We start from the raw sequence: 13,684 nt of genomic DNA, 5'->3' as shown, positions 1-13,684 counted from the left end.
GGGTACCCGCTTTCTAATGAGTGTAGGGTGGCCATAAGTCTTAGTGAACAGCTGCCCCTTCTCTTTCAAATCTCCCATTTAATTTTAGCATTTGAACTTTCTCTTTTGTCTGATGGTTTTCAGATCACAGAAGTAGTAAATTGGTGAAGCAGCTTCTAAGATGTTAGATACCGATCTTGCTCCGTTAATAAATGAGCAGTTGACTTCATTTTGTATAAAGAAATCTTTATTAGTTAAAAAAAAAACACCCCTGGAAAAAAAAAAAAAAAAAGAATACAACAAAGAATGACAGCATCTGTCTGTCACAGAGTAAATCTACTAGCTATCTAAAGAGTTAATCTTTCAAAGACTAAACCTAATAATATTGGATTTCATAGAGGTAAATAGATTCTCAAAAGCAACAACTCTTCTTAATGTACATGCATTATACAATACTATTTTAAAAATGCTAAATAAGACATTTTTAAGAATTCATTGCTGTAAATTGGAACTTATATGAACATTCAGTTTGATTAGCTATAGCCAAAAGCTAAAAGATATGTAACAGAGCCTGAAAAATTAATGAAAGCCTTGCTATTTTAGTTTAACATCCCTGTTTTTTTGCTCTCTAAACACCCCTACCATTGCAGCCATCGGTTTCATAACGATGTTTTACCAGACCTTGAAGCAGACGCACAGACAAATGAACTCAAAATTGTTCTGAAAAGTCTGTGAAAACACCTCAGGAAACGTTGACTCTTACAGTCTAAGGATCAAAGCTGGATTATCTAAAGTTAAATTATTTAAATTCCTTAGACGATGAATTGCATGTAGCTGTTTATGAATGTTTTGTTTTCTAATTAGGAAACTTACTTCTTACTTATTCTAAAATGCTAGTCTTTTAGGAGTATGAATACTACTCAGCATTTTTAGGCATCTTTTACTGTTTTATAACTGAACTTTCAGTGACATTTTGTAGTGTCAGAAAATATGCACTTACAAAGGAAGCCTCATATTTCACACGTATGGTGAGCAGTGCAATTACGGCATCGTAGTTTTCGTCTAATTTAAATTAGTGTTGTATCGCAGTGGTAATTAAAAATGCACTGGGCCAGATACTACTGTCCTTGTGGAGCCCACAACCCCAAAGCATGTTCGGTGTTATTAGTTTGCTCTTAATTATTGTGGACTTGGAAGTTTCAGCGAAGACCAAGGGCTTATTTTGTTAGAATTCATATGGAGTTTGTGGTAAAAGACAATCTTTGATTTACTGCATTTACAGTGCAAATCCCCATGATAGGCATTTAGCTTTATCCTGTGGGACCCAGTGTTCTTCACCAGTAACTGGTGTGGGTTTAGGAGACAGAAATCTGACAGACTTGGGAGCCCCGAGTCTCAGGCTGGCGCTCCTACCGCAGCAACATTTCATTTCTGTGAACATACTGGTTGGCTTCTTAATGGCAATTGGGATTTGAATGGCACTCTGTCTGAACCAAAGGTGTGCATTTAAAAAGTGTTGTTACTGATTTATACAGGACAATGACTGTTAGCTGTTGTTTTATAAGGATTCTTAAATAAGGAAATGACTACTGTGTTAATGCCCAGTGAAGTCATGAAATTGCTCCGGGTTTCAGTTCTCATCCCTGACATGAGAACTTGGGCTTTGATCATTATCTTTTTAGAGTCCAAGTCTGTAATTTAACACGATTACTTTCACCTATCTAGCAGGCTGCAACACATCAAAAGGGTAAGCACCAACAAGAAGGGGAATAGCCTGTGGTTAAGATGCTGATGTTAGTTTAGAGAGCCGATTTTGGCAAACTTCTTTCATCAGTTCTGCGCCACAGCTTCCTGCTTCTAAAAAAGAGATTAAAATGTGTTTTTTCTTTTTCCTCTTGTCTTTGCCTGTCTAGGTTGTAAGCATTGGTGAGAGTACATATGTGCAACATCTTGTGTGTTACTGCTTCTTGTGCAGCTGCAGCATTTAATCAATACAAACATGCCTTGTGCTCCTTTGATTCATAAAACGCTGAATGTCTCGCTAATCTGAGCCAGAAAGGAACATATATTTGCAGATGACCTTTAACTGGAAAGCGTAGAAGATCACTGTACTTGCTTTTCAGTTGAGGAGTACAAAACCAGTAATGCAAATGTTCAGTTTCTTGGCATGCAAATCGACAGACGAGGTGGTGGCACACCTGCCTTTTCAGCGCTCAACACATCATGCGTGCAGAGGAAGAAAATAAAGAGGGTTATACTTCTGTAGTTCTCGACAGTCAAGGATTCTTTCAAAGAGAAAATCCATCACTTTGAAGAATTCACAGAAGAAACCCTCCGCAGCAACCAAAGCTGCAGGCAAGCAAGCGAAAGGCAAAATAAAACTGCCGAGAAAAATAAATGAGGGCCTTTACAGCAGTCCTGTTGAAGTGAAATTTCCCTTTTTCACCGACTAGCCTACTACAATCTCCTTTTCTCCACTCTCCACATATGTTAAAAGATGTTCTAAAAGCAGCAATCTTGTGCAGAAGTGGAGTTCCTAATGCGCTATAAAACATCTCCTGTACTAAAACGCCACCGCAATTTCATGATTCGGCTTAATTCCTTGTTCCTGGGGCCTCCACAGGAGCAAGTGCTCGGTGGCTGAGCCCTCACAGAGGCGCCGCGCTCCCGGCCCGGCCCGGCCCTTCAGCGCCATTTTGTGCCGCAGGGCGGCGCTGCGGGCCGGGGGCGGGGCCTCCCCGGCGCGGGGGCGGGGCCTCCCCTCCCGGTGCGCGCCTCCCGCCCGCAGCGCGGCTCTCATTGCCTCGTGCGGCCGCAGCCCCCGCCCGCCATTGGCCCGGCGGCCCCACGTGGGGGGCGAAGGGGCGGGAGGCCGGTTGCCCGGGTAACGGCAGGGCGAGTAGCGGCGGCGGCAGCGCCGGGCGGCGGAGCTCAGCCGAGCCCAGCCGAGCGGAGCGGAGCCGGGCGGCCCTCGCCCTGCGCTGCCCCGCGCCGGCACCGCCCAGCCCCAGGTACCGGCACCGGAGCGAAACTTTGTCCCGGCGGCCGCGGGGCTCCGGGGTACCGGGGGGGAGCGGGGGGTACCGGGGGGTGCAGGAGCCCCGCGGGCGGTCTGTGAAGAGCCCCCAGGGAGGCGCTGAGGGACATTTGGGGGGCTTGGGCGGGCGGGCAGGGAGTATCAGCCGCTACGTGCCCTGCTCGCAAACCGCTTATTTGTTTATTTTTTCCTTTCCCCCTCCCCTTAGGTGTTGGTTTGGCTGCGTACGAGAAGAGGATGACAGGCGTGCGCGGCTGGTTTTACGTAATTAGCACCTGCTAGATTGGCAAAAGGCAATTATCGCCGGGAAGTGTTTACATTGATTTATGGGAGGAAGGCGGCCCAGGAGAGGGATGCTGATAATCTCAACGCAGTGGATTAAATGCACATTTACACCTTTATTGACGTATAAATTATCCGTGCCAGCAATGCACTGAAAAGGCTGCTGATGGAGCAATAATGTGGCACAAAGTACTGGGTTCGGATTCAGCTCCATCATCCTTCTGTAAGGCATGGAAATGGAACCCCATGTCTGAGCTGAAATAGAAGACAGAGGCTCGCAGGGGGGCTGCCCGGTCAGACAATGAGCACTGATGGCAAACAGGAACTGAGAAGGATGGCAAAAAGCACGGACGAGGTCTGAAGGAGTCCGCTTGCTATTTTTTTTCAGTTACTTTTAGATTTTTGTTGTTGTTGTTCGTGCTATGGATTTTTAGGGAAAGCTGAGAGAGGCCGGAGGAGTATGTGTAGCTGGGAAATGGAACCTGGCTCTGAATCCAGCCAACATCAGAAAAGAAAGCCCGTGACACATGGACTGGAAGATCAAAAAAGGGTAAGTGACAAAAGGCCTCTCTGCTTAAATTGTTGGATGAGATGCAAGTGGCAGAAGAGCTCCTTATAACACTTCTGTCAACTGCAGTTGCTGCTCACTATGCCTAGCCCGCAGCAGATCTCTTCTCCTTATATATTAAAAAAAAAAAAAAAAGTTGTCTTTCTGTTCAGACTTCTTGCAATGTATGGAGCAAGGAGCTGAGGAGAGTGGAAATGGCAATATGAGTAAAGTGAGGGAGGTATCTCCAGAATGTTGGATAGTTGCTGATGAAGAGAACTGTGGTGTAAATGATGTACATTGACTCTTGCTAAGTCTGCTTAGATTGTTGATTTCTTGTAGCTTTAACTCTTACTGGTATCGCTAGAGAGACTAAAAAATTGCTTTCTTGGGATTTGGCCAGTAAATTTGCTGAAAATGTGGCATAGTTGTCGGCGTCCTTATTGTCCTGATGATAATGTTATCGTTTTTGTGTAGTTCCCAGACATGACCAACTTGAAACAACACAAAATGCACAGTGGAACATACTTAATGTCAGCTGACAGATCCCATTTTGCGCAAGTGCTTTGTGGAAGCCTGGTGTGTCAAGGTGGCATTGTATTATTTAATGATAATTGATTGGCTCTGTGTATTAAGTTGACCTAAATGAAGTTGCCATCTCGGAAAAACGGTATCTTGCAACCAACTGGGGCTTCAAAGTTGTTTTCTTGGCACCAGTCAGTCAAACAGACTGTAATACTTGATATGCTTCTACTGTACGTGTATCATTTGTATTGTTTTCCATGCGGATTTGTTTGTTGGTTTAAAACAATGAAAAGAACAACAACGAAAACCAGTGCTGTTACTTGGCTTTGTGTGAAGAGCTCCCTTTTCCTGTAGCTTTTGTACGTGATTTGTATTTCTCTTGAAATAAGTTGGGGTGGGGGGTAAGAGGGACCATCAAATATTATTTTGCTGTTCAACAGTGCTCTCTAATTTTGGAGAGGAGAAGGCATGTGTCACAAATTCATCGAGTCTACTGAAGAGTCAGCGTGGATTCTCTGTCACCCCATTAGAAATCAAAGCAGCTTGGAAAACTTTCAGAAATTAGATAAAACATAGCTGTTTCCTCAGAAGAATAATGTTTAAGGAATACTTATTTGGGCAACCAACTAGAAGTCCAAAATAGATATTTTAATTGCACCAAGCACGATCTGTTACCTGATAAGCTGACATGGTCTTCCTTCTGCTTTTTCAAGGAAGCCTTTTGGAGCTGAAGAAAATCAATAAGGGCAGCAATAAAATCCTTCTATTGACTTTATTTCTGGAGGCCACTCATATTTTATTTTTTCTTCAGGCATACAGTAGCGTACTGTTTATCAAGTAGATGGGAAAAACATTTGGGACCTGAGACACCAAAGTAGACTCTGACTGTTTGGATGCACCAAAATTAATATGCTGTGATGTCTGCCTCTCCTTGCTGATAGGTATAGATGCCTACATCTCCCATCTGCTCCTGGCTCAGGGTATTTGGTGTACATGTAGTATGGGGTCTCTGAAAGTATAATATAACCCCAAGTGAGGCTCAGTGGCAGCTGGGATAACATCAATTGGTCATGCTTTGCTGACATTCATTTTAACTTGAACTCTAGCCGTCATGGAGATTATTAAATTTATAATGATATATGTAAGATCCATTTTAATGACTCTTCATGCTTGGGTGATCTCTCTCACTTCTGTTTGCAAAACAAGTCTTAATAGAGTATTACATTTCATTTCCTATTGAATTTTCCAGGGAAAGGTTTCTGAAGAGAGCTTCACTTAGACTTGTGTTTACTGGGAAAAACAATTTTGGAATAAAAGTGTTGACATGACGCAGTTGTTATGGTGGAGTTGAATAATAATATAAACTGTGATGTTCTTAAGCTTAAAATTCTTTGATTTCTTATTGGAAAAAAATGTGTATGTGATCCAGGGCCGTTAGAAGTGTCTACTGATGATTAATTCTGTTACTAAAAAATGAGGTTAGTACTGGAAGAAATAAAACCAAGCTCATTTTAAATCAGACAAATGCATATTTTTTTTATTAATGGTATATTTTATGGCTATAAAGTCAGCCTTTCTTTAGTGTTTCTGAAGCGGTAAGCAATCAGGGTGTGTATATATGCCAATCGATGATGCATCTGGCATATCTTCCCCAAGTAAAGTGCTAGATTTGCATTTATGGTATAGAAATAAAGGCATTGCTTGATTTGCTTTTTTCTTCCTGTAAACATATTTCTAGGTATCTACTTCATACTTCTATTGATCAAAGCGAGGCAAGGTTTAGTATTTATGTTCATTGTTTAGTGGTACGAGGCTTGGCTTTTTGCAGTTTGGCTGATCTGCAAGAACTAGAAATCGAGCTCTGTATGGCACCACGGAAATCAGTAGAGGCAGGTTCTTTTCGCTCCTCTCTGTATTAGCTTTCCAGCCAGACTTTAAAAGTACTCTACTATGATGTTCAGGGTAGCATAGCATCTAGCAGCGCAGCTTAGGCTGGCTGTAGTGAGAACTACAAAGCCGGATTGCTTGGAACTTGTAATATAGCCCTAAAAAATATGATCGGGTTAAACAACCGTGTAAGTGGTCCAACTGAAGGTAGTCGGATTACTAATGTGAATGAAGCAAGCGGTTTTTACGCCAATATGTGACCTTGGCAACAAAGTCTTTCAATGCAAGAGATGACATAGCTGATACACACAAATTCAACAAGCCTCTAGTACGTTATTTAATGTTAGCAAAAACGGGCAGTCAGTCATTACCAGTAACTTGACAGTTAGGTTTTTCTTTGCAGAGGAGACTTGAGGGCGTCACTGTAAAGCAGGTGAAAGACATGGCTACGGTAATCTTGTCATATTTCAGCTGTCCTAGATCATGGAAGACTTTTCATCCCTGTGTTCTGATTTAAATGCACTTTCTGTTGAGGAACGAAAGGAAATATTTCTTCAGTTGACTTCCAGCCTTCATTCCCAGTCTTTCTAATTGCCTATTTGGATTAGTAGCTCTGTTACACTCGCGTTAGGTTAGCGGGACACGGTAAAGAAATGCGTTCATGTAGTGGTGACTGAAGTGTCTTCTGCTGTCATTTGCTGAATACTCTGTGATTGAACAATGAGGAAAGTATAATTGTGAAATGAACTTGTACTTAGGAATGACCTAAATGTGCATTTTATACGCTTATTTGTGTTCTGTTGTCCAACTACACTTTGGGATCTAATGTAAAAATGAACAAAAAAAGGCAATATAAGCAAAGATTTAAGTCTGCCTTCCTGGACTGGTAGGTTTTAGACAGGTCCATCCTCAGGCCTGTGGCACAGAAGGCAGCATGCAGGGATCGCAGCTCATGGGTGGGTGTTGTAGGCACCCACGGGTGGCAGTATCATCAGCAAGAAGGGGTCACCCATCACTTGGAAGCGCCAGTCCAAATTGCCCAGAGATGCTGCCACAGATGGGTGCTAGGTCTGACACTGTACCTGGCTAAAGCTTTTTCATAGGGTGTGTCTTCTGTTTGGTTTTTGTTGAAACTACCTTCATGATAGGTATGGCTGAAGCCATATGCTGTATTTTTCTCTTCGGTTTATGTTGCATTTCCTTAGGTTATATTGATGTACATTGGAGTTGCTTCAGGGTACTTTGCTGCTCCCTTCTATCAAAGTCATCTTAAAGAGCATAAGTGGTCTCGCACGTATTGACCTTCTGTTACAAAGAACAAGTAGGGTTTAAGGTGGGGTAACGTAGGCTGCGTACCGTTTTGTTGGTGGGTGTTTGTGCCGAGACATTAAAGCGGTTGATTGCTGCTGAGATGTCAAGCCAGTGTGAAAGCACTCAAGTATAACCCCTATAAACTGCAGCAAGCCTTAGCTTATGGAGTTAACAGCAAGCGGCTGTGTGGTGCTTTAAGAACGTCGCTAATTGGGCTCGTTTGGAAAAAGAAATGCAAGAAAAATTCACCAAGTGAAAGAACTGCGGAAAAAGTCATGGTCATGCCTTCATCTAACAAATACTGAAAACCTTCTATAAGCACAACAGTCTATGTAAGGTTTTAGTTCTTAATTGAGGAGTTTGTATTTTTTTTTCCCTTGTAATTAAGATCATTGAAATACCTACTTTCAACTTAATATCAATAAGTCAGATTTGGGACTTGGTTGCATGGATAAATCTTGGTGATCTCTCTCGTGCTCAGCTTCTGCATGCAGGTCGTAAGTTTGATGTATTTAAGATGCTCCTGAAACACATTTTGTGGACGTGCTGTCTGAGACTATTTCAAGCCACTCTTTGTTAAGAAATTGGCTCAAAGAAATAAGTGGTTCTGCTCATATTGGTGATGTAAAATTGAATCTTTGTGATTGTTACAGGGTACTCTGTTCTTATTTTTCTTCTTTTTTTTTCTTTCCTCTTAAAGTTGTTTCTATAGTGGTTTTAATGAGGAAGCTGTAGGAGTAAGTGTGATTTCCTTATTGCAAGTCCTTTCCTAATCAGGCTAGAGTCTTAACGAAATTTCTTGGATGAAGAAACAGTGCCAACTACGACTGTCAAATGTATTTATATAAGGTAAACAGTGAATCTTGTCTGTTGAGCTGATGCCTGTTGTAATATCTGGCTGGTAAAAGGAATTGCACTTGCGTAAGTTTTTGAAAATTGGGTGTGACTTTTTCCAACTTGTGTCAATTTACATTAAGATGTGGTCCAAAGGAGCTGCGCTGATTTAGACCTGTCAAAATAAGACTGCGAGTGGTGAGGTGCTTGCACTTGAGATGGCGGTGGAATCTTGTCTCACCCAGAGCTGGCTCAGGTGTGGTGCCGGCAGCTGGTAGTGTCTTTGCCCTGTCCTCTTCCCCCAAGTCTTCTGCGTTCATGTAAAATGAAAAAAGCTCACGTGTGATTTCTTGACGTCTTACCAATACTTGTGCAAATGACAGGTCTTTACCTCTGTTCTGTTGTGTGAAAGTGAGTGAATGACATGCAGCATATGTACGTGTGCTGTAAGTTGTTATACAGGTACGGACAGCTCCTAAAACAGATGGAGCGTGTACGGGTGGGCTCTGTAAGGGAGGTGTGCTGGGTTATTTATTTCTGTTCCTCTTGGTGATCACCTTACTATTGAGACTCGTAAGAAGTTCAGTGTTTCTGTGGCTATGTGGGTAGCATTTTAGGTGATGTTCAGTGATCCAAGTGAAAGATCAAAATCCACCTTCGTTTTAGGTTGAATTGAAGTAGATCTGTTCACGTTCAAGGACTAATGTTGGCATACAGAGCCTGAAAATGAAAAAAGGTTTACAACTACTGCAAAACTGGAGAGAAGAGAACAACAGCAATTCCCATTTATGTCCTAATGATTTAGTTGCTAACATGGCACACAAACCTCTTTCATGTCAACTTTTTTTTTTTCTCTCTGATTGAAATTGAGTTTCTTGGTAAATACCTGGTATCAAATTTGTCTTTCTCTCCCGGAGAATGAAGCTATAGTTGTGACAGTGTCAGAACCACTTCAGTCTTCTATATTAGGCATGATTTTGTTTTTCAGTTGCTAATGTTCTGGAGCCTCCTTCCAAACAGTTATCCCTGAAGGGGTCCCTCCCAAGGTATTCAAGATGTCAGTTCTGTGATATTGTAAAGAGGAAAGGGGATACCTCAAGAATAGATAACTAAGACCAAATAATGACTTCTGCCTGATCTGCAATGGCTATCTCATATCTGCCAAGCTGTTCGTGTTGCTACATTATGCAGTTTGTGTTAAGCGATTAAATCTATCTTTAAGGAATCCCTGTGTGTTGGAGTGTTTCGGGATATGTACATTGGCATGCTTCCATCCTCTTCTTGCCTGACAATGCTAAATTAAATTCTCAAAGGCATTTGCGTGATGCAGAAGGACACTTCTTACATTGAGCGAGAATAAAATAATGAACAAAAAACCCTGTGCTCACTGGGACCCTTCTTTTACTCACCTCAAGTGAAGCTTATTAGCTTAAAATAACTTTGCCTTGACTTAGGAGTTCATCTGAAGTTCTAAGGATATGAAAAGCATCCATTTATAAGCACAGCGTTGTTGCACAACAGTGTATTTTACCTTTCTCAATCATTTGGGTGTGCTTTGAATATCCTGATTTTATGGATGGGTTAAGTGACGAAGGGCAGTATTGGCTTTCCACGTTAACACATCTTAAAGCCTCTGTTAGAGAGAGTAAAGTTGATGAGGAGATGCAGCCAGCTGAGAGACGAGACTGACAAAGAGCTGCTGCTTGTTGTGGCTCTGTACTGATGGACCGGTTGTGTGAAACGTTACGCTGCTGAGGAGAGGACTCTGGAAATCCGTTAAAAATGTGTACAGTGCCTTTTGCAAACTTCCTGATGGCGCTGTTCTAGTGGAATGCCCGGCTCTGGGTCTTCATCTTAACCCAGGGTACAGCAGGGGGATAGATCAGACTACGTTCATCGGAGCTGAGCCCGCCTCTCTGCCAAAGCAGGTGGTTTTATTCCCAAATTCTGGAAAGCCTCTGGAAATGATTGTATGGAAGAGCATTTACACAGGGCCATTTAAATGGAACCATACAAAATTAGGTAGAGATGATTTCTATATGCTGAAACTCTGCACTGAGCCACACAGGAGTGCCGATAATTTCCAGTCCCAAAGGGGTGAGGGCTGGTGCTGACAGGACACCCAGACTGCTTTCTTCACCTGCAAGAACGTCCCCGCTTGCATGTGTATGCATCTCTGTAGCATCTCGTTTTACGCTGGCCTTTTTTCCTCTTCGGTGATGACAGATTAGGAGTACGCTGGCGTGATCTGCGGGGACAGATCCGCAGCGGCCTGTGCGGTGAGCCGTGCGCCCGCGGCGCTGATCGATAGCCGCTGTGCTGGGGCGGTGGGGCGAGCCAGGCCGGCCTCAGGCCCCCGCTGACAGGGTCTTCGCACCCCGAGGCGTGAGACACCACTCGCCTGATCTCGAATGGCCACGGGCTCTAATGGGCATTAATTAGCCAGGACATTTTAAAATTCAGTCAGGCAGCTTGGTTCGGGGGGCGTCTCCGGTCAGCGGTGGGCTGTGCAGGTGGGCTGTACTCAGTGCTGAGTGCTGTCTTCTCCATCTGCCCAGCTCCTGGCTGGGGCCTGGGGAATGGAGGGGACAGCTCCGGAGCCAAGGCTCTGAAGTTGGACTCAGTGGTGCAGCTCTCGGTGCAGCCCTCCCCAGGCTTTTGGGGTGTTCGATTTTTGTTTTCTCGTTTTTTTCGCACATGCCATGCAGCTCTTGCGTTGGGGCTTTTCACAGTGCCATCCCGGTCTGTGCTGCCCAAGGTGCTAAGTGTGAGCGACCTTGTTGCTCTAACTGCACGTCCTGCTGTAGAAGTGAGGATTTGATTGCTAGGACCCTAACAGCTCCATCAATCTAATTTCAAAGATATCGAAGCCAAATGTTTTAGCAGTAAATGTAAGTACTATATAGTCTAAGTAGTCTTTATAATACAAAGAATACATCATACATATATATTATAGCATAAAGAGCACTCATTTCAAAATAAAATACGTATCTAATGCTGAAAAGGGAAAGCCTGCTGCACTCGTATCAAGCATGGATTATAGGATGCTACAGGGAACTCGCTGCCTAATAAAACTTCTGGTTCTGGTTAGATTGTCAAAACTTATTCTGGAATGATCAGGTTCCAGACTGTCCTTGGAAGTGTTTCTCCAGCAGCGAAATGCGCTCATCCGTTCCTCCCTTCTTTTACAGTGCTGATGAATCTGCTGCTGAGATTTAGCAGAAATGTCCGCATTACCCATGTTTTTTTCTGTTTGAAATGTAGCAAAACCATCTCTTCTGTGCTACAGGATGCCTTTCTACTGATGCACAGCATATGTAGCCAGCCTGCTCCTGCAGTCCTTACACATGTGAGTAGTGCAATGTAAATAAATTAGTGCATTTCTTCAGGTTAGTCAGTGTTGTGAAAGTGAGCCCTATGTTTTTGTTTGTTTAATAGAGCAGGTGTCTGTCTCAGCCTGTTATTTAAAAGGTACGAGTAGGTAAAAATTAGAGGTTGTGTTTTTAATTAAAGTATTTTTATACAGCAAGTGTGACTTTTAGATAACACGCACTAGAACTCATTAGTGTGTAGTTTGCCGCACACCTCTTTAGAAAAATGTTCATTATTATGCAAATGGATAGCCTCTGGCTTTATAGTAATTGTTGTATGGAATAATGTGTGGGCCGTGATATTAAATTCTTTAAAACCTAAATAGCTGGGAACCTCATAGTGGCCAGATATTGCCTGTCACAGTGTCTGTGCCTGGAAGCGAGTCTGATACACCAGAGCTCAGCTATCTTTTTTGATATCCCTGGTGAAGGGAGTGGTAAGAAAGGCAAAGACAGTGGGAAGAAGGAGGGGCAGGAGTGCAAAGGGAATAGACTCTGTGATAATACTGACTTATTTACTAATTTCAGGCCTTATCACAAGGCTAAGCTTACCTCAGGGGTCTGTCGGAAAGGCAGGCATTAGAGAGAGAGAGATGCATTTATTCAGTATTTGTTTTCAGGCACTGAATGTTAGGGTTTTGTTGTTGTTTTGTTGTTTGTTTTCTGATGGCTTATAGTCTAGTTTGACAGATGTGGCATAAGGTTATTTATGCTTGCATATTGCAGCAGCTCTCAGATATTTAAGAAAAATATTAGTAATGACTTCAAGTAGCAATAAAGCTATAATGTATTCTTCGACAAAGAAATTAAATTTGGGTTGTCTGTAGTACTGTATCTACATCTTAAAACATATCGATGCGTGTTTGTGGCTCTGTGTTAGTGCAGATGAAGGAGATTTTTTTGCAAGTGTGAGAGAGATGCATTTCTTGGCCATGCATTTCTCTTTGGAAAGCGTTGTATGTCTGTGTCTGAATTTAAGTTCATGTATAATTTTCAAAGGACTGCTGAAAGAAGTATCTAGAACGTAATACAACCTAGTAGTAAAATAGCTGTATTAGAGGTGAAAGCTGATAATTCTTTTTTCTAACATTGTTCAAAGTTACATTGGCCTAACTTGAAAGTAACTGGTAGGAAACTGCTAGACTAAGTTATCTGAACTTCTCACCTGCAACCTGCTTTCAGAGCGGTATCTTACTGGTCTTCATGTTTTCCAGATCAAGTCAAAATTTCCTTTTTCTTTGCAGATGAAAACTGGAAGGAATAGTATATCTATTAGGCTTTTTTTTCTTTTTCTGTGGCACTTTTCCCCTTGACCAGTTCACACTCTTTTTTTCTGGCGATGTGAAGTGACTCAGAGGTAGGACAAGACAGCAAGCCACGGTCTTAGGTGGAAATGGCAAATGTATAGTATTACAGGAGAGACTGAGCCAGTGGAGATATCTAGACCTTCCTGGTATTCCTCAGAAGCTTGCTGCAGCTTCTGATAGGAAGCAGACCTGTCTTTGGGAGTCTGAGGTTGGCAGGAAGAGGCTCCTGGCACATTCCAATGGCAATAAAACTTGGTGAGAGAACAGTCTTTCTTCCTTTTGCCGAAGACTGTCAATCAACTGCCTTACAAATTAGCCTGTCCTTACACCATTAGGGAGAAAATAGCATGGTATTGAAGACTGTGATTCCTTTTCTTGCTAACCGAATATGATACATGGATGTCTCTTGAGGCTATCACACATTGATGGTAATAAATATCTACTCAGACTTGCCTAGCTGTTTTTTCAGTGTTCTGCTCTTGAAAAAGGAGATGTGTTCAAGGGAGCTGAGGGGTAGGGGAGTAGCTTCCAAGATTTGATAATAGAGTAAGTTGAGAAATCAATAGAGACGAGGTAAGCTTGTTACAGGAAAAAAAAAGCCACT

The 13,684-nt window shown here is 42.6% G+C and overlaps 1 protein-coding gene across 1 annotated transcript in view; it reads left to right on the top strand.

Moving 5' to 3' along the window:
- The first annotated feature begins 2,857 nt into the window (after positions 1–2,857).
- Positions 2,858–13,684, top strand: part of NAV2 (neuron navigator 2) — a 422,583-nt gene continuing 411,756 nt past the window's right edge. The window contains exons 1-2 of the mRNA XM_066997396.1: positions 2,858–2,990; positions 3,225–3,848. Coding sequence (XP_066853497.1) covers positions 3,759–3,848 — 90 coding nt within the window. The 5' untranslated portion in view covers positions 2,858–2,990; positions 3,225–3,758. The remainder of the gene's footprint in view (positions 2,991–3,224; positions 3,849–13,684) is intronic.

Source organism: Anser cygnoides, chromosome 5 (genome assembly GCF_040182565.1).
Source record: "Anser cygnoides isolate HZ-2024a breed goose chromosome 5, Taihu_goose_T2T_genome, whole genome shotgun sequence".
NCBI classification, from domain to species: domain Eukaryota; kingdom Metazoa; phylum Chordata; class Aves; order Anseriformes; family Anatidae; genus Anser; species Anser cygnoides.
Note: the sequence above shows the minus strand (reverse complement) of the source record. Positions and strands in the feature narration are given on the sequence as shown.